At 33.2% G+C, this 21,965-nt stretch overlaps 2 protein-coding genes across 2 annotated transcripts; one reads left to right on the top strand and one right to left on the bottom strand.

Annotated features, from left to right (window-relative positions):
• The first annotated feature begins 1,588 nt into the window (after nt 1-1,588).
• On the top strand, nt 1,589-14,866 carry LOC128222019 (uncharacterized). Its single transcript, XM_052930763.1, has 5 exons — nt 1,589-1,931; nt 6,354-6,455; nt 11,691-11,877; nt 12,385-12,549; nt 13,136-14,866. The coding sequence occupies exons 1-5, from the start codon at nt 1,639-1,641 to the stop codon at nt 13,418-13,420; spliced, it is 1,032 nt and encodes a 343-aa protein (XP_052786723.1). The 5' UTR covers nt 1,589-1,638; the 3' UTR covers nt 13,421-14,866.
• A 1,226-nt stretch (nt 14,867-16,092) lies between these two features.
• LOC128222021 (unconventional myosin-Ie-like) lies at nt 16,093-21,460 on the bottom strand. Its single transcript, XM_052930765.1, has 3 exons — nt 21,371-21,460; nt 18,086-18,261; nt 16,093-17,308 (listed from the first exon to the last, which is right to left on the bottom strand). Exons 1-3 carry the CDS (start codon nt 21,436-21,438, stop codon nt 17,232-17,234), a joined length of 321 nt encoding a protein of 106 aa, XP_052786725.1. The 5' UTR covers nt 21,439-21,460; the 3' UTR covers nt 16,093-17,231.
• Between the last annotated feature and the right edge of the window lie 505 nt (nt 21,461-21,965).

The following is a 21,965-nucleotide window of genomic DNA, read 5'->3' on the forward strand; positions in this document are numbered from 1 at the left end:
TCAGCTCGACCTACATCCTCAAATTCGGGTAAAAAATCAAACATGACAGCTACGGGAGATAACACCGAAAGTCATAAACCATTCGGATCTCCTCGGCCATTTTATCGAAAACAACCTCGGATGTATTTGGACGGTTTACATACTGAAAAAGTGGTACGTTTAAGTCCGCTGCAAGTAGATCGCGTAGTAATTTTATTTAGCAGTTAAACTTTGTGACTTAACTCTTGGAATTCTTAATTATGTTTGCAATAATTCAATTCAATGGCAATCAATTTAAACTTAGATCAATAAATACAACTCTGAAACACAACATTTAATTAATGATATAATTCAAAATTTTACGAACTACTTCAACTGATGTACCTGCATACATCCGAGGTTGTTTTTGAAAAAAATGGCCGAGGAGTTCCGAATGACTCATAAACAATACGAAAGAAAGTGGTTAAAAACCACTATTTCTATGAACATTACATTTTCAAGAGTATATTTGACGGAACAATCAAGGGTGACAGAAAGTTAAATGGTTGTTTTTTTAAGATATATACCTCATTACTCTCTTATTTTTTACGCTTCAACGCGCACGTTTTTCTCGAAATCGAGGCGTCACATATGTTCATCATGTGTATCTATTGTACCACTGATTTAGACTCATACAATGATTTCAGGGCGATACAATTATTATATCTAACATACTATTCGGCCCATTGAAAAAAAACTTTGATAAATTACTGATTTAAATGTTAATAAATTACCTTTTGTTGCCATTTTAAAGGAATCAGCAGGGTCAGTGTTATACAGTTAAAACATTGAAGATAGAGGGCGAACAATTCTTACCAGATAACTTACACAGAGTTTTCAGATAAATGTTAAGCTCTCTCCTCAAACCGTCCCTGAACTTATCCTCCCTATGTGTCTCCTATTGTATATGATGACAGAAGGTCGAAAAAGGGTAATCTCACCAACATATTCCCTTTGTTCCCTTTTTATAAATGATTGATACAAAGAAAAAAAATATCACACCCAAATACCCAATTGAAACAAAATTAAGAAAGCGTAAAACGACCTCTCTGCTCATTCTCACTGTAGCATTACAACTGTGGTTTCTAATGATTTCATATTATTAAATTTAAGCTGGTCAGCAGTGTAGCAAAACCGGGACACTTTTTACATCAGCATTTTTCAAAAGTGATATACAGAAAAAACGTCTTACAAAAATTTACACAAAGGAATGACCTAAAGTTTACTAAAGTATAGATATACGAACATAATTTATTGTGTTGTTTTCATTCAAGCATACTAAAAATAAGGACACGATAACGTAAGGTGCTACATCACTATTTAAAGCCGATATCCCAATGAATAAAGGCCCTAAGAAAAGCCCCTTATTACAATGAAAATGAATATTTCGATACAAAGGCAAGACAAGTTTCTTTAAATTAGTTTATAATTAGTAATTTTATTTTGATTTCCAGCTTCAAACTCTGAGACAGACTATACGTGATAAGACAAATGGTAGTATAAATTACTTTTCACTAAAACACATAACAAAACATTACTGTTGACTGCTGCACTCTACTAGGAAGTAAATAATAGCATAGTTACAATAAACTTCCGCCTTTAAGGCTAAAACGCTAAACAATGCATTCTTCGGCTAATTCTGATTTTGTGTTTGACTACAACTGTCTTCCATGTTCCAGGAGCAAGCGTAATTCGGAAGCGGAATCTTACTGTGGCGACTGCAAATCGCAGATGTGTAAACCTTGTTTGGAAGCACACAAAAGGTTATATTCCGGACATAAGGTTTTCGGACAAAATCAGCGGAGTACGTGGGGCTTGTGTAAAAATGAAGAAGAAATTTGCGGAAAACATGTACAAAATATTCTCGATAGAAAGAAATGCACTGGTTGTGAAGTGGATGACAAAATCAAAAGGTATGAAAACGGTTTAAAGCACACGTAGTTTGACAATGCTAATAAAATAGCATTTAAATACACATATGACATTTCAAGAAGCAGCAGGACATGCTCGACGTTTTTAAAAAATAACGCTAAATATATAAACACTAATAATTGTATCATCATTTTCAGCACTTACTTAGTAAAAAGGACTAGATATAAACAGAGAATGCACTTACAAGATACAAGACACAAGAATGTTTATTTATAGTTGAATATACGATAACACGAATGTTTTTCTCATTAAGCTGTTTCCTGACATGAAATGAAAACATACATAGCATATCAAAACATAACAATGAACTGTTGACCTGGAAATAGATGCATATAGTTCTGAATAAGTACAGTATTGGAACAATTATATACAAAAGCCGTTTCTTATTTTATTCATGCATACAATTACAGAAATGTAAGATGGATAAGAGCAAGTAAAATAAATATTTATTTCGTTTTTCAAGTCTTTGTTTTAATGTGCAGTTTAAAACCTTAAAACTTTTTTTCATAATAATATTATTACTTTAACACCATTCTAAAAAGACGACAATTACATTACTATATAAAGCCTAATAGTTTTTTTAGTTTTCCCGGCTGTACGCCCTGTCCACACGCGCATACTTCTTTTAGTTGACATACCACTGTATAATGGTTAGCTATTTCAAGAGTATAACTTAAGGATAATCGTATACATTTTAAACAGTAAAAGTGTAAGTTGCATTATGTACATGGAAATACAGTATAGTGCAGAAATTTGTTGTTTGTAAAAATGTTATAACTAATTTAGCCTGGTAGAAATACTATTTAGAAAGTACTGCTAAGAGGAGGTATTAAATCTATAATGTATTTACTACTTAATTTTGGATATATTATCAGAAACAGTAACGGTACAAAGGCGTAAAAAAGCATGGTTGCTCTTATAATTGGGTTAATCCATACCTACAGGTAACCATCCACAATTCTGTCCGGCCATTGTCCTGATAATATCAGTACCTAACACTAGGTAAGAATGTTAATTGAAAATGCCAAATCGTAACACCGTAACAAAAACTTGCCGAAAAAAGGATTTGTAGGTGTTTGGCAGATGTTAAATAAATTTGAAACAGTCATAAATAGATATGTGCCTTTGGTAAATAATTTGATTTTTTCTATTTTTATTCAAATGCCCTCTGAAATATTTTCCGGTATTTGAACGCCACATTTTGTGCAGTGGGTACAGTCCACCCTTCTGTAATCAAAACTCCTTTTTTCTTTAAGACGAAGGATAAAATCTATTTAGGGAAACATCTTATTGTTCTCAAATTATCGTTATTTTTTTTAGATTTAAAAAAAGGCTTTTTGCACATTTAACAGTTACAAGGTAAAATGCCAGGTAGCTTTGAGACCTTATTTTCTTCGGGAGGCTGTTTCATATCTGACTGGCCTTAAAGCGGAAAGAGTAATTCCGAAATTTAGTTATTCTTCCTGATGGCACATCTACACACTTTTCATATCTGAGATAACAATTACATGTCTTAAAGGTTTTGAACATATTCTGGTGTTAAACCGTTCAGACATTTGTACGTTTCAATAGCGATGTATCTTAACCTGCTGAGATGTATTGTTGGCAATTGAACTCTATGAAAAATAACTTCATAAGCTGAGGTGTAATCATTAAAAACAATTATAAAGCTCTATATGGAATATTTTCTGATTGTTTGTGTTGGTTTTGAATTGGTTATAGTATGAATGTACTTTGCTGTTTGTGGAGTTTTGTGCTGTTCTTCCATGTTTCTTGTTTGTGACTTTTGTTTTTATGTTTTATGTCTTTGGCGTTTACCCAGTGCCATTCAACCGGGTTAATGTTTAAACCTTTTGCTGTTGAGCTTGTTTCTGTAGCTTTTCGCATAAATATTGCTACAAAAATGCCAAACAATAAGGCTGTAGTCAAAATTGGATCTGCGTCAAGACTTAAGGAGCATAAGCTTAGTATTGAATGTCAAAAGTTTGCTAAGTCTTTGAATGATATTCAGTTACTGAGCTGTTTTTTTGCGAATTTTAGAAATCTTGGCATCAGTAAACTCAAATCTACCTTAGCGCCTAAATGTTTAATTTGATCTTCCCAAACAATACTGTGATTACGTATATTGAATTCTTTTATTTCTTTAACGTACATTGAGTCGACTGAAATTGCTTAAAATTTGTGAGGATTAGCCTTCATATGGTTGGAGTTAACCAGTTTATCAAAATGTTGCTTTCTTTTTCATAAGTGGTCTTAACAACAACAGTTTTTTATTTCACACACAGAACAAATATTGCCATCTACATAATTATACAAAGCTGCCTCATTGATAAAGTAGAATATGTTTTTGAGAAAGATGTTGAAGACTAGAGGCCCTAATATTGATCATTGTGGCACACCGTTCAGGATGGAGTCCTACTCATTGGTTTTCTTTTGTAAGATAGCTGGGCTTAAGTGTTGCGGCTTGTTTAAGATGAGATCACGTGGCAGACAGTCGAATGCTTTTGAGAGGTCCATTAGAACTGTAGCCTTAACAGGGTAGTTTGACATCCAAATTATGTTCTTAAAGTTGCCAGAAAATGGTGAAAAATGTGATGAAAAATGACAAATCAGTTGCACAATTATGACCCGTTCATATAACTTGGACACAGACGGTAAAATACTGACTGGTCTATAGTTCTTTCTATAAGGCTTATCTTTTTAAATAAGTGGTAACTTGTGCCCGCTTAAGACTATTTGGAAATGATTCTTGGCTAATGATTTCATTGGCCATGTTTCGGATGGGAACGTTTTGCAAGCAATGATGATTTTGATAGGAATCAGGTCTATTCCAGTTACTGTTTTATTTATCCAATATATTTTACAATATATTTATTAGTGACCGGAGTGAAATGCAAATCAGGTGACATTTGGTAATTTTCCTGAATTTTGTCAAGCCTAGGGTGTTTATCTTTAAGCTTAGTTCAAGATATTCAATATTTTCAGCTATATTGAAGTAAAATAAGTTCATTTTATTCACCACTAGCTTTTGGTCAGAAACCAATTTTCCTATGTTGTCTTTGAGTATCATTAGGTTAAACGAATGATTGTTAGGTTTCTGTGACGTTTTTGTAAAAAACCCAGCTTTAGATTCTATTTTGACCTTGTTTTTACGATTTTTGAATATTGTGTAGATTTACCAGTTTGCCATGTTCTGATTTCTGTTATGAGTGTTTCTTGCTTGACAGCCTTATCAATAAGTTTAGGGTACCTATAGTTCCTATAAGGTTGTGGATTCCTTGTTGGGGGTTTCGGTTTTACTGGCGATGCTCGACAATGACTTAATTCGATAGATATTCGTGAGCTCAATATATATCATTCATGTCCTATAAGATTTGGGCGAGATGGACCGGTACATGGGAAAGATGTTCAATGAAAGAGTTGTTGTCAAAGTTCTTGCACGACCTAACTCATGTGTTTTAGTTCAGTTAAAGGTACAGTGGAGGTAAAACGACAATAATGAAATGCTGTTAACAAATCGCGCCATACAACGCAGCAGGCAACAGTTGTTGTATACGAAAGAACATTTATCAACAATGTTCATCTATGACGTAATGTATACGGTTAAAGACTTCCGGAGACCGATCTGGGCCTTCAAGTTAAGCATAAACATTTTTAAAAATAACGCCAAAGCCAATGAGTTTCAATGCACTTTGGTAAAATTGCATTTCTGCAATAAAATGGAAACGTTTCTGGCCGATCTGATTTTAACGGTAAACACGTTTTCAAAACACAACATCATTATAAGACAACAATGTTGTCCTAATTGTAATTCACCATTATAATGACATGAAGTGGAAATTTGACGTCCACAAAAGGCCTCATAGACAAATTGAAACATGTCAAATGCATTCAATTATCCTAACTAGTAATCAATAATCAAAATAACCCCTTAAGGCCCTTCATCATTACGAAGTGGCTGGGGAAGGTAAAGGCTTTAAACATTTTCTGTTTTTGTTTGGGTTAAGGTAAAAAAAATTCATGGATAAACCATAGCCGCATGCTTTTTCGTTACAAGAAACTGACATTTCAAAAGGTATTCGATAATTTGAATATGTTTTTCTAGTCAAAATGTGCCCTAATTATCAAATCAACAATTATGTGTGACTTATTTATTCGTGTTTTCTTTTCAAATTAAAGATTTTGAATTGAATTCACCTCACTGTTTAAAAAAATGTAAATATCGTTCTTAATAAAAGCAATCAAACCAAACCACGTTACCTGTTTTCCTATAACAAAACATTTATATATTCCATACGTCGGTTAACGGTTTCGTTTTGAAATAAGAAAATATTTTTAGACGTAACACTGAAGACTCCAGATGCATAATTGATCTTACATTACATTCAAATTTGACATTTTAGGTTACAAGAACAACATACAAAGGAGATGTCGGTCCTGGAGTCTCGCATCAAATCATTAACAGACAAGAAACTGTTGCAGCAACGACAGGAAATAGACGAAAAGTAGGACACTTTTATATTTTATATTACGTTGGACAATTTGCGTGCCCTGTCGAATATGTAACTTACTGTTATAGAGAACTTATGTTTGTTTCAGTGTAAGATTCGCATTACTAAGTGGCATTACAAATATATTTCACTTTGTATATAGAGTTATTTCTTACATTTAGTTAGTTGAGAACATACAATGTACTCGAAGCATTTACCAACGGTAAGAATGACATGATATTGATTAAATTGGTTCCACTGACCAGCCAATTGCTCATAAAACCCCATAAACGAATTAATTCATCCGTATGGTTATAGGAAATTTGAAGTTTTTGGTAAAAACCACCATAAACCTAAGTAAATAATATTTACTTGTGACAAAAGCTCATTTGTTTACTAATCCGTGTATGTCCCTCAAACCGGACGCTGAATATTCGGATGTAATTGATTACTAGGAATTGAAGCAACCAATCCTGAAAAATACATTTGCATAACTAGTGTGCGCCGTACGCTATGACGCCAAACGCGTCTGAACGGTTTTTGGCATGTGCCCGAACATGTAATCCTCTTGGAATATTGGTCTGCTTTGTTAGCCAAAGCAAAACACATTTAAAGCCGGTGTATCTTACAAATGGACAAATAAGGCTTCATTTTGTAACTATGACCAGTGATTTATCGTTCCCATGTTTATTGTGGTCTATTAACCCAGCATAGCTACTAAAGAGGTACCAATAATGGTGTTATACTAAAGGACTCAATAACTTAATGAAAGAGATAAATGATTTGAAAGATTGTAGGTGCGACAAGCGTGATATTTTTTACAATTCTGTTCACATGCAGTTAATATAACTGGCTAGTTTCATTACAGTATCTGTTAAACCGATATGCACTAAGTTATATGAACATCGCTTTTATCTTTCAAGTTTATTGCTAGTGTAAAATGATATAAATGAAACCCGATATTGACTGAGGAAGCTTTAACTATTTGTAGTATATTAAGTTAGGCCGGGTCTTTTAGTCAACATATTCTGTGTAATTATCAATAATTATCTATCCCCCATGGTCCCTCACCATGATTTATTTAAGATTCTTAGGCTTACTTTCCAATTCCCATTTACGTATGATGAACGTACTAAAATATTGTGGTTTGTTAATTCAAGCTTTTTTTAAAATGCATAACATCATACGCCCCAATTTGTAACCCATGCGCATTATTTAACATGCCATATCAAACAGTAGATCTAACGATACCTGAATGCGATTTGTGGTAATTAGGTCTGTTGAGCTGATGTCTTCAACCTAAAAACATATACCAGTTACGCCTTATTGAACTAATAAGACGGTAAAGGTTTTGTATCCCCCTATAAATGAGATGGATCTAATGCGGACAAACGTATTTACCACTAAGATAAGGACAACTTTGCCTGTGTTCTTAGTCAAAAGTGAACACACAACCGGGCTATGAGCACATAAGAAATTAACACGAAGTTAAACATGTTTAATTTTATAAGAAAATATTATCGAATATGTATTTAGAAGTTGAAAATACTGCACTTTACAATTTACCCTGATGTCTGTCGCTTGGCAACATTTGTCTTTAATACCTTAATCTGCATTCTTAGGCATACTTTATATATACGATTTCAGGCGTCGATGTATTAGAAATAAAATAAGAATCCAGATTAAGTAAAATCACAATCCAGAATAATACTTCGTTCTTTAAATTTAATTTTTTGTTAAATTTTAACGTAATTGATAATGTTGTGTTTTCTTTGTGGATGTGTTTTTTAGTATTCGTATCAAGAAAGTAGGGCACGGCAGATAGAAATATAGGACTGGATTGGCAAATACCCGCGGGTACCAATGTGCCCGTTTATACATTTTCATAATATTTACGACATATAATAGTACATACACAGCTTCTTCTATGAGTCTAAGCACCGCTAATAAGTATTTCGCCTAAAGCAAATTCAAGTACGGTTTGGAAGCCTTTTTATCGTTCGTCAAATCAAATGAGCTCAGCCCACGAAGCACATGGAAAGGCATCGTTTTCATTAATTTCAACAAGCAGCAGTTGACAATGAAATATAAAATTACCAACCATTAAATAGTATTGCTTTTTTGGTCGGCCGGTTACCCGAGTAATCGTACAGGCCCTTAGAAGCAATAATATCCATATTTATTATCCTTTCTCTTTTAAATGAAAATTGAAGAGATAGATGATAGACGTTATATTGCACTAATATCGAAATGAGTCTTACACTTAAGGTATTAGCCGCGTAATACGCACTTTTTTAAAAGCTTTAACCGACAACATAGTTATAATCACGGTACACTATGGGACTTTTATCCAAATTTTGAAGATTTTTTACCGTGAATTAAAAAAATATTTATGTTTCATTACACCCACCCCCAAACTCCAAGGGCTACAAAGAGCGACAAGTAAAATTTTTGCCTATATTTGATTTTTTTTCCGCATTATCAGAGATTATGAAATAAACACAACAGTTTCTGGTCAAATAAACTTCAGTTAACAGAAAACTAAAGTTCAAACGAACACATTATTGATACACATGGAAAAAAATCATTTTGATTGATCTTATGATTCTTCGGAAAAGAGCAGTTTTTCGATGTTTGAAAATATATAGCAGTTTTATAAAATTCATAAAAAATAGTTAACTATAAGGCAAGCTGCTGAAATCATTTTAGATATTATCTATGATGTCTATTGAACAATTTAAAAGAACAATTTAAAAGACAATTTATGATAGTTTACCGTCCAGTTTTGAAGAAAATATACATAATGTCATGTTACCATACATTTTTATAGCTAATAAAATGCTTAAAATCAACCTTTTTCTTGTAAAAATTTATAAAGCTTAATTGGACTTATTCATAAAATGTACTCTTTCAAATAAATGAATTTTACTTATGATACTAACTCAGAATACAGAGTTTAAAACAAATGAGTGTACTTTTAAACTAAAATATGTGAAGAAACAAGAACACTAAGTGGGCTCGCCGCTCCAAAAATATCAGAGTGAAAGTTCTCAACTAATATTTTTTTTTATTATTATGACATGTAAACAATCTCTGTGGGTAATTTGATGTCTATCTGTTTTATTTTGTCATTGGTATTCTAATAATTAGTTTTTTTCACAATAATTATTCACTCTTCAACAGTTGAAGTTTGCTCTGTTCCCATGCTTTGTACTTGTAGTGTGTGCACAGATGATAACTACTCAATGCTGAGTCAATGCTGATTTGGTTTTCATGCACCTTCAGGTACTTGACCCATCAAGAATGTTTAGTGCTGTAAAGGAAAAAAGTTGTACTTTAAAGCCTTTCTAACTAATTAGTATAGATAATTATACTGGCATACATATACAAAATAAAATATAAACAGTTTAATATTTCTCGACATTATTTTGAAAAAACAACAACAAGCTGATACATTAACATACATGTATATATATAAAGAAAATTATCAAATTTATCAATAAAATTCATCATCATCATCATCATCATCATCATCATCATCATCACCACCACCACCACCACCACCACCACCACCACTTGACCACCATCACCACCACCACCACCACCACTTGATTATTGAATACAGTGTGTTTATAAAAACAAAAACCAAGTCAAATACGTTTTATATGAAATACTCACATTATCTCAATCAGATGTGACTGCCTTGTGGATGGACATGGCTGTCAAATCCGCTCTCAAGGATCCAACATAGTATTTAATGCAGGCTGGAATTCTTCATAACCCAGTGTTGTTGACTAAGTAATATTCAGTCATTTTCCTGCCTGAAAGAAATTAGACTTCTGATAATCAACCAGCAGAAACTACCACCGTAAAATACAAATGCACAAGTATTATACATTCTGCACTAATATCTGTTTTAGCCAAGAGTAAGGGTTGGTAGGCACAAATGTGTAGTTGTTGTGCATATGGTTGATAATGATTCACAACAGTCTGGGGTTTAACGAGACCTACACCAAGCCAATGAATGTCAATAGTGTCCTAGCAGATGCGGCTTCAAGCCCCAAACCATATACAACTTTTTTCACAGGTTAATTTTGGAAATATGCATTTTGTAAACGAATAACGGGCATGTATATGTATTGTGGTATGTTAGAAATAGGCCACGTACCAAAACACATCATTTTTAAACAAAAATTTAAGTCTAATATTTTTCTAAGATAAAACAATCAATTTAAAGATTACATACTCATATTATATCTTAAACATAAGTTATGTACATAAGTACATATAAAAATATGTAACATGTACATAAGTACATGTAAAATATGAACATGCTGTCTAAACATTTAGATAATAAAAATGATTTAAGAATTCCAAAGATAAATTAAAAACAAACGTTTTTGAACACATCAACGTACAAAACTGCTCAAGGATACTTACATTCAGAGCCCTTTTGATACGAATATCTGAATATCCCAGTTCCATGCCGATTGTTGACAGTTCGTTTTTCCGAGAGAAAATCTTCTCTTACGCATATATTTCACTTATAATCCATGTTTTACTGTAATGATGATAAATTGTTAGATGTATCGTAATCAACTGTCAGCGTGTACTTTTAATGTTTATTTATTTTAAACGTATATTCATGAGAAAAACATCACAATGTTTCCAAATCCTACGATGTAGAAATTCCATTATTGACCTATGAATAGCGGGAAATACCTTCTGTTTCTAAAAATAGCAACATCCGGTACAGGCCGAATACGCCCGATGTTCGTCGCGATCTGTTACGGCGAGTGGCGATATATGTCGATGCTACCCGATGTTTCCCGAGTTGTATTACATGGCTTATACCTTAAAATAATAATTCCGTATAAAAAGCATTTTTCAATGATTCTATAGAGGTTTTGACATTGAATATCTATCGCAGTGACCACGAGCATGTATTTATGTCACAATCATACCACGTTGCTCCTCATAGCAGGAACATATATTTGACACAAGTAACATGCATTTATTTTTAAATAATAAAATATAAATAATGGTGTCATTTTATATAATTATTTTGAATATTTCTCCGCGTGAGCACCAAAAAACTATAATTACTTCGTGCCGCATTTATTTTCAACGGATAAACTATATCTTGGGTGATATCATAAATACTAGTAGTACAAAACAAGATTATTTCGTTAATCAAAGGTTTGTATTATGTTTTGCCATACCATGTTCTCATTATTTGCTTTGCGCTAGGTTGAAGCCGTTAACCGGTTCGAGTTATGCCGGTATTTGGCTGTGCCTCGGACAAGTAAGCGTTTTAAAATTTGTCGAGACATATACTGAATTGTACGACAATCAATGGACAGATGCCTATGAAGCTGTGGAACAGTTCGTTGTAGATGAATCAACAATTACTCAAATTCTTCTTAAAGCATTTGAGGTATGACTTTCAAGTAAAGATAATAATTACTGTCAATGGTGATTTTTTATTTTAATTTCATTAAAACACATTTTGTGTTACTTAAAGGTAATCAAGTTCAATATATCGCGCAATTATTTCAATCAAAAACTCGTAAAATAATGCTTGTATCTTGTGATCAAAGGCGATTTGCGCTTCATTACGTCAACAGTCATAGAATAATTGGGACACATTGGAAGAGCGTTTTACTTGAGATAAAAATCATCATTTAATATATTGATCATAACGGACCAATACAACTTCATTGGTATTGCTTCATTATTGAATTTGATGCAACCTTCTCTGCTCCAAACAATACCAATCGAGACCAAAGGAAATTTTAAAAAAACACATATAATGCATTGCAATTTCTGCCTTTGACATGAACTTCAAAATTCTACACCAATACAAAACATCAATGTCTGTCCACAATAACATGAAGTTGTTAACAAATATGCAACTCAGTTTAATGAAGTCTTAATTTTGCAGAAGACTTACACAGCTGCAATAAGAACAGTTGGTTCTCAAAGGAAAATGATCTGCGAGAGCCTTGGACATCTACAAGTACTTTTAAGACCGTCACAGAGCGTCAACATTCCAACAGAAACTATTGCACGGCAAATCCAATGCTCTGTAATGTATGATACAGTTCAGGTTAGTTATCGACATTATAATATGATCTAAAATAATTTATTCTGGAAGGTATATTTTTATTTCAATACCCAAAGATATACATTTAGTAACAGTAATAACGTATGAAACATATTCGAACATTCTAAACAAAGTCACTTGATTATTTTTTTAATTTTCTTGTCGTCTAAAAGAAATTACTTTTCGAGTCGACGGTGTCGTCGGCGGACGCGGCGGCTTTAGCATTTTATTGTGCAGATAATAGATTACAGTTATTAACAGTTGACTTACTTATTGTTAAGTAAGTCAACTGTTAATAAATGTAAATTTGGCATTATTCGGGGTACTTAAGCAATCTATCCTATGACATTATGCCTAAATTTAAAGCTAATTGGATTATAAAAAGGTTATTGTTTGCACAAGAATACTGGGAGGATTTACCCATACTAAACAAGATGCACACAAACACACTTTTTAAGTTTCATAATAATTGGACTGTAATTTATTATCTGCACAATAATGGTACAAGTGAGCATTTGGCAAATTAAGCTCGATCTAACACGGAAATTCAACAAATATCTTCTGTGTATTTGTAAACATCACATTACAGGCTATCACTGATGCAGTACTAAAAGAGATAACAATGGAGAGATACGGTCTTGAGTTTAAAACGTATGTGAAAGCATGTGCAGAGCTTTGTGTTCAGATGGCCATATCGCCCAAACCGCCACACGTGGAGTTTCACCAGTCTCCAAACGGAATGAGGTTTGATACGGAAATATACAAGTATTACACTAAACTTGGACCAAAGATTGAATTCTTTGTTTGGAAGCCAATGTATGTTAAAAAGGATGGTCCTTTACTGTGCAAGGGTGTTGCACAAGGGATGAAATGAAACAAAAGAAGAACATATGGGACATGATGTTTAGTTATGTGTTTTTTTATTTATATGGTGCTGGTTACCTTAAGAAGTATTATATTTGTTATTATGTCAATGAATGGTATTTGTCTATGACAGATACTAGTAATCTTAGACAAAATACCATAAATGTCACTTTCGGATTGTGTTGCCGTTATCAATTATAAGGATAACAGATTGTAAATGTAAAATTACGACTTATTTGCAATTTATTGCTATTATTGAGTGATTATTCATTGATTGTATGTGTTTTCCGATGCTTGGAGACATTTATCAGTGATATTTCATTTATTCATTTCCCGAAATTTTAGAACGACACCAAGAATATAGAAATTCAATAACGACACGAAGAATTTAGAAAATCCATAACGACAAATAACAAGGGCTTAACTCTATTTATGACTGTTTTAAATTTATATAACGTCTGTCGAACACAAACAGCTACTTCTGTTGTTTTTTCGGCAAGAAATTGGTTAAGGTGTTGCGACCTTGTATTTTTACTTAACATTTTTACACAGTGGTAGGTGCTGACATTGTCCAGACGGTGGTAGGGTAGATGGTTGAATGGTTACCTGTCGGTAGAGATGACCCAATGTGGGATCAGCTATGCCTTTGTACGCTACTGTTTCTGATAATAACATAAATATCTAGTAGCATTTAAACTACATGATCAATAAAATACCCCCTCTAAACAATACTTTTCAAAGATTTTTTTCTATCAAGCTAGATTATTAATAACACTTTTACCAACTGCACATCAATATACCATGCTTTAATTATCATGTATATAATGCTACACGTTTTTCTAAGTAGTTTCCTTTAAATTTTTATTCACTGATGATACCAACTGTGTAAACTCTTTTTCTTTTACCGGTTATGCTTACAAACTATTTAAATGCAATTAATGTACTTGTTTATTTATGTTTTTGAATTCGTACAAGGTGTGAGTGTTCTTTTTTTATCTATAAGTTCAAATTTTCATCACTCTTTATAATGTTTTGTTTGATTGCATAATTTGATTGACTTAATCTGTAGGAAAAACTTCGCGTGTTTGGACTTTCGAGACAGCTGGTTTTCTCTTACACAAACCAATAAAGGCAAATCAATCTATAGTTAATTTTACACATAAATGTGTATTAGTGTGTATAACATTTTGTAGCTGTTTTCCATAACTTATTGATATTATCACTGTTTTCAATGCTATAATCCAACTTTTGTAATTGAATGCATTTATAAAATAAGCAATGGCTTTTGTAAATACTTATTCTAATATTTGTTACTATATGCTTTTATTTCCAGGTCACAAGCTCTTTGCTTTGTTTTGACATGTTTGTAGTTATTCATGTCGGAAAAAAGTACATTGAGCTAATGTTTCTTGTTAACATATACCCGACTTTGAATAAAGATTCTTGTTTCTTGTTATATCCTGAATACAAATCCTAACCTTGAATGATGGTTCTTGAGCTGAAGTCGAATTGCAGTCAATTCAGAATGACAAGAACACATATATTGTGACTGACGGGAAGTGCGTCCCACTTTTTCATTATCCATTTTGGTGCCCCATGTTGGGCGAGCTTCATGACGTCACACATTTTAAGCAAACGTCATTGAGCGCTAGTTTTAATAAAACAAATATGATTTTCGTTCATACCTATTTTAAAGAAAAAAGCCTCAAAAACCTGTCAGAAAATGGCGGCTACAACACTCCAGATTTAGCAATCCTGAGATTGAATTTGTTTACTAAGTTTAATTCTGCTTGTACAATGGCTCCACTGTTTGTTTGATTAACAACAGACGGCGCGTATCCATTCCGTCGATCGCCTATGGTTGACATAATGCTTCTTGAGCATCGGCACATATGGCGTTGCAATCAGACGCCTGATTACACACACAATGTCTTGATTATGGAAATTAAACGATTATCATTGACCATAAATATGTTTTTAATTGTATACACAAAATAATCATAAATTATGCAACAGAAAAATACGTACCTGCAACAATAACAACAAAAAGAAGTGCGCCCGACTAAGAAAACAGCCTCATTGGTTGACACATTTGCAACGCGAAATCTGACATTATGAGTGTATTGGATGAATGGCAGTAGACGGACATTAAAAGAGCCGCGTAACGATTTAGCCTAGTACTTAATGATTGCCTATATGTGTGTTTAATGGCTGAAAATACAGGTTTTCTTCTAAGGAATGATTTAGTTTAGATTGATAACCGTAGCATAACAAGAAAACCTAGATGTATTGTAGTACAAGGCCTCTAGTCCTAAATACAAAAATAGTGTTATTAAGGTGATGTAGATTAGAATAGACATTGGGATTGAATCAATATATATATATCATAATAATAACATTTAGGTTAAACAAACAATAGTCAAGTCAAGTCAATATGAATGCAAGAAGCTACAGAAACAAGCTCAGTAGCAAATAGTTTAAACATAAACCCGGTTTAGTGGCACAGGGCAAACGCCAAAGACGTAGAACACAAAATCACAAACAAGAAACATAGAAGAACAGCACAGTGCATACATACTATATATATATATATATAAAATTAGGTTGATCAAGAATTGTTAGGTACAGCCTTGGAACGGTCAAGTCAAATTGTATATGTAAAGAAAGGCATCCGGCCCAAAATACAGTATATACAATATAATATTTCTAAATAACAGTAATTTTTCCTTATCTTTCTGTTTCGTTATAACATTTACAAAGTATGCTATATTTTTATTCGGTCATCGTTTAGACTTTTCTTTGATTTATGACGTTTTTGAAATCCTGCCTATCGGTGTATCATTTATAGATATAAGATTGCCTTTCTTGCCTGATTTTGTTACATTGAAAGGAAACATGAAATTCATCTATACACTCTGAAAGGATGCATATGTTTAAAACGTTTGTGCTTACAGAGACATCCCTTAATACTCTAGATAGTCCTTCCGCTTCGTAAATTCCTTCACAATAAACTATGAAGTGGCAAAACATGACATTTTCTCATCTTCTGACATCAATTGAAATAAGAAATATGAACACATAATAATTAAGTACTATTAGCACAGGAGTCATTGAAATATCAGTTGTCATAAGAAGACAAAGAAAGAATATATATTCTTGCATATCGGATGTGTGTTTCAGGTCATGTGTTCGGTGCTGGAAAACTCGTCTTACACCCCCCATGTAAGATGAGTCGAGCGCAACAACGCGCCACTTCTTATTTCTTTTCTATGCAATGTCAATAAAGCGCTATTAAAAATATAAGTATACAATACTTTTAATTAAAATTGAAATTAATAATCGTAAAAGCGCGATTTTTAAAGTAACTATTTGACGTCGATAGTGATTTAAGTTACTGCGCTTAATGACGTCAGTACACAACGTCGCACGCGCTTTTTGGTGAAATGTTCAAAATGCGTTTTCTACATCAATTTTCCTCAAATTTATAATTTAAGGTATGCAAGTAAAAATATCAATCATGCTATTCCGGTCCAGATCGAAAAATCCGACTCTCGGGCACGGAGCGTGACCGGTAACTCGGCAAGCTCGTTACCGGCTAACGGGCGTGCCCGAGGGTCGGATTTTTCTTTCCGTACCGGAAACATATGATATATTATTATATACAACATCGACATATGTTTAAATAAGGTCAATAATAACAATGACACAAGTCCTGCTTTGCTATAAATTACAATGAAGGACCAATACGAGACATCATATTTTCTCAGCATAGTTAGCTGGAAACAGTCCGTCCTTTCCTCTTAGCGTTCCAATATGAGACATCATATTTTCTCAGCATAGTTAGCTGGAAACAGTCCGTCCTTTCCTCTTAGCGTTCCAGTCCACCAACCAGCAGAATCTGAATGAAAGCAATATATATTCAATTACTTTAGCTACATTATATCACTAGAAACGCAACAATGTGATGAAACAAGGTTTTTAATCAAATATGTTCACAAAATAGGAAATGCTGTTTCTCAAAATGCAGAACTATCGTATGAAAAACCTCAGTTGCTTAAACCTTCATATAATCAGTTTTCTTTTTTCTGTTTTAATAATCTTGACCTGAAATTTCAAAATGATTACATATTGAACATTTTCATATCAGCTTGCTGCAGACCAAATTTCTTCATCATATTTATGTTATTCTAGATAAAGTCAGTGAGAATAACATGACTTAACAATTGCCAAACAAGCCCGTAAAACAATTCCATGGTACGTTTCTATTTTCTTACTTCATTCCAAATTCCATCACTTTATGTCACTTTAAAATGACTGTGTTGATGTATTATTATGTTTATGTCAATGACCTTGACCACTTGTATCCCATGTTGAGCCCAAACGTACGCCGACATGTCAGCTAATGACAAAGTGTCATCGCTTTAGGTCTTTTCTAACTAAAATGTTGAACGGAAAACACCAGTTTGAAACCAGCCCGTCCAGACGCCAGCCCACTCATCATTCAAATAATCCGGTATACGTTGAAAACCTGACAAGAAAGATTTGAACATGTTCTCCCCCTGTACAATGTTAAGTCTTTCACCACAAGTACTTCCAGCATTAAATGTAAGCACAATAGTTAATTAGGTGGAATTATGATGTGTTATGTTAGAAATAACAATAAATGAATTGCTACCTTCTGTAACAATGTCTATAATATCCCCCTCATTGAAGCTGAGTTCATCAGTGTCTTGAGCGTCATATGCGTACAAGGTTCTACATTGTAAAGATGGAGGCTTCAGTTTCGAGCTCGGCTTCGGATGTCGACAACCGGGTTTCGGCTTTCCTCCACCATTTGTGTGATGGTGAGCACTTCAAAAGTAAACATCAAAATTATGTTGTCATAACGATAAAATACATTGGTTGCAAATGCATTTGTTAAGAACATAACGTCAATATCGAGAACGACAACTTGAAAATTCTTTGGTAAACAACTAATTTTATCTTCCGTTCCGACAGACGTTTCTTTCCATATCTAAAACGAAACTTCGGGTGTAATACGGGTCTGATAAATAAATATTAACGGGATAGAAGACGGAAAATCAAAGGGACCGAACGTTTTAATGGACATAGCATGGAATGCTGAACTGGACGGAACATGGAATATTTCACGGGAGAGAGCACGGTTTGCTTTAAGGGACAGAACAAAGACTGAACTACACATAGGATACTTTACGGTGTGAAACATTGGATGTCGAATTGTACAGAACATCAAGGGCAATACGTGACGAAACATGGAATTTTTGTACTATACAGAACACTAAACATAATACTGGACAAAAGATGGAACGCTTAAGGGGACAAAACATGAAATTCTATACGGGACAAAACATTAAATGTTTAAAGGGACAGCGCATCGAATGTTTTACGTGACAAAACATGGATTACTTTAAGGGACAAAATATTAAATGATTAACGGAACAGAACATGAATGGCTAAACGAGTCAAAACATGAAACGTAATACTCGACAGAACATGGTATTTGATACGGATCTACACATGGAAGACCTTAGGGGACAAAACATGGAATGTTATACTCGACAGAACATGGTATTTGATACGGATCTACACATGGAAGGCCTTAGGGGACAAAACATGGAATGTTATACTCGACAGAACATGGTATTTGATACGGAAGTACACATGGAAGACCTTAGGGGACAAAACATGGAATGTTATACTTGTTAAAACATGGTATTCGATACGGGACAACACATGGAAGACCTTAGGGACAAAACATGGAATACTATACTTGTTAGAACATGGTATTTGATACGGGACTACACATGAAAGGCTTGAGTGGACAAAATATAAAATGAATTAAAGGTCAGAAAACTAAATGTACGGGACAAAACATCGAATGATTTACGGAACATGGATTGCTATACGAGACAAAGTATGATATTTGTACTGGATACAACATGGAATTCGATACGGGACAAACATGGGACAACATTTCAAATGTTATACTGGGCAGAAATTTAAATGCTATACGGGAAAGAAAATCGAGTGCATACTTGAGCAGTTACTTGTTATATGATTTTGTGTGTTCATATCTGACTTTGTAAATCTTTAAAGACTGTAATGCAATTAAGAGCAGCCATCGATACAATACAAATCTTTTACTCATTTTATTTGACGCAAAAGAAAATCAAGTGCATCATGCATATGGTATTCAAAATATGTTAAGTGCATTTAATTGGTCTCATTGACGAGTAGATCAGAAATAAATGCCTCTTTCGTTAATACGTATTCATTCCAGTGATTGAAAAATGCTTCCATATGCTTAAATGTATCAGTAACGCTATTGAAAAAATATTGTAGTAAGGCATGTGAAGCATTTTGTTTAAATGAGGATATATGAGTTATTGTTCCTAACAGTGAGGGAAATATCTTATTCTCAATAATGTTGAATAACAAGAGTTTGTATGCAACAAATACTTAATTACGTAATTGTTTATAACAGACGCCAATTGTATAAAAAAAATTCTTTGGTTTGGCTAAAGTTAGCCAAAATAACTTATTGATTGGTCAATATTTATCGAATTGTTACTACTCACCAATCAAATCATTATTATGATTCAACTTGCCAAATATAACCTATGGGCAACTTTATACAACTGTCTGCAAAGCATCAAATGACAGCCTGACTTCCCGATTGTGATTATATATATATTATATTTGAGGTTTAATCATTATTGTAGTTAAACGTGAGAAAAACCTAGCGTTATGAGGTTTTTCATATAAACCATGATTCAAGTATAACTTTATTTCAATAAAGGGTATTAACAAAAAATTAATGTAATTTCTTGTCAGGCATGAACTGACGTTGATTCTGAAAGCGCAAAAAAGATACATCACGTTTAACACTTAAAACCATGAAATAAATAAATTGATTCACTATTTGTGCTGATGTTGTATTGGTTATTTGATTATGAATAAGCATTATACAGGTAATAAGGAACAAATATCATACATCTCTTTTTTAATCCAGAAAGAAAACACATCGCTTAGATGTCACACGCATCTTGCTAATATACATATCCATTTCAAGCTTATAGAGTGTCCATTATTTGTCATAGTTCAAAGACATGATGTTCCTTGTTTCAGCCGTTATTAAACTATTGCATGCCTTAAACATATTATATGGAATCCGGAAGAGAATTTCGTAATAGACACTGTGTCTGTTTCATTCTGTACCACACCGTTGTATAGTGCGCATGCGCAAATGTACACCCGCAAAGGTATGTAAAACAAAGAACGACTCGGTTTGTGATTGATCTATAATTATAAGTGTCTGAACCATCTTTGAGGAAAAGGAAGGCAAAACGAATACCTAAATTGAATTTAAGGGGAATAACTGTTTAAACAATTCTAAATGCCTATATGGTATGTGTGTGTGTGAAGGGGGGGTCTGATATTGGTAAAACGCATGCAAGTTCGTTTAAATGTGAATGGTGAAAAAAGAATGAAAGTGTTTGTCTGGACAAAGTCAAGTTTGTTTATTTCAGCATTAAAAATAGTTTGAAAGTGTCTTAAAACACATTTCAATATAGTTTCAACAGATGAAATTCATATTTGATTAGAAAATGAATTCATGAAGATAACATAACCTTCGTATGAGAGCGAAACGTTCCGGTAACAATAAATATGCAATGAATTCATTCATATGGGCACGGTAAAATAAGTTTTGAAATGTCCAGTAAGTCTACGGAAATTCCTTCAAAATGAAATTATTTATAATAGTAAATACATTTGTTAAATAATACTACTACATTGGGACAAACAAATGGTCTCTATAATATTATGTATTATATGAAATAGGGTCGAAGAGTTTAACCATCTTTTTTCTTCGGGCAAAGATACAGTCAACTTGTAGTAGTAAAAAGCAGTACCAAATTGAAAAGTGTCACAATCTTACTGTTGGTCTTTTTCGCTTCGCTGACGACACAGTTTTCTATCTGTAAATGATTTGTTGCAAGAACCCATCTCCTTTGTATGCTGCTCTTGTAACCTTAAATGTCAAATTTCAATGTCATATGAAGATATTCATCTGTATAGTTCGGTGTATACAGGTGTACAGTTGTTTCAATTAGGAGTTGCAACACGTGCAAGATGTCAATATTCAAACAAGCGAAATACTGTGTGTTTGTAATGATTCCTTTTGTATAGATTTATTCTTATTATTATTTCATTTTCTTTACAGTAAAGTGTATACAAGTCAAGAGTGTCACCGTTTTAATGATTTTTGTTATCATCTAAATAAAAAAAATGCAGAGACCATAGAAAATTGTTGATTTGATAATCTGAACCACTAAAAATATCATTACAGCATTGACAGATCTTACGATTTTAACTTCTTCTAATATTTAAAAACAAACCCGTCCTGATCAAGATTTGTGTTTTACCCTAAATAAATAATAGCTTAACGAGAATAAAAAATGAAATAATTGAAGTGTTGCCCTATCTAAACCACACAGTATTTATGAGGGCTCTTCAGAGGTTATATTAATTTA

The sequence above is a fragment of the Mya arenaria genome, chromosome 16 (assembly GCF_026914265.1).
Source record: "Mya arenaria isolate MELC-2E11 chromosome 16, ASM2691426v1".
NCBI lineage: Eukaryota > Metazoa > Mollusca > Bivalvia > Myida > Myidae > Mya > Mya arenaria.

Coding starts and splice junctions, on each gene's coding strand:
- LOC128222021 (XM_052930765.1), bottom strand. CDS start 21,438: ATGGGTTCTTGCAACAAATCATTTACAGATAGAAAACTGTGTCGTCAG. Junction 18,262..21,370: donor CGAAGCGAAAAAGACCAACA/GTAAGATTGTGA, acceptor TTACTTTTGAAG/TGCTCACCATCACACAAATG. Junction 17,309..18,085: donor TATAGACATTGTTACAGAAG/GTAGCAATTCAT, acceptor GCTTTCATTCAG/ATTCTGCTGGTTGGTGGACT.
- LOC128222019 (XM_052930763.1), top strand. CDS start 1,639: ATGCATTCTTCGGCTAATTCTGATTTTGTGTTTGACTACAACTGTCTT. Junction 1,932..6,353: donor GTGGATGACAAAATCAAAAG/GTATGAAAACGG, acceptor TTGACATTTTAG/GTTACAAGAACAACATACAA. Junction 6,456..11,690: donor CGACAGGAAATAGACGAAAA/GTAGGACACTTT, acceptor GCTTTGCGCTAG/GTTGAAGCCGTTAACCGGTT.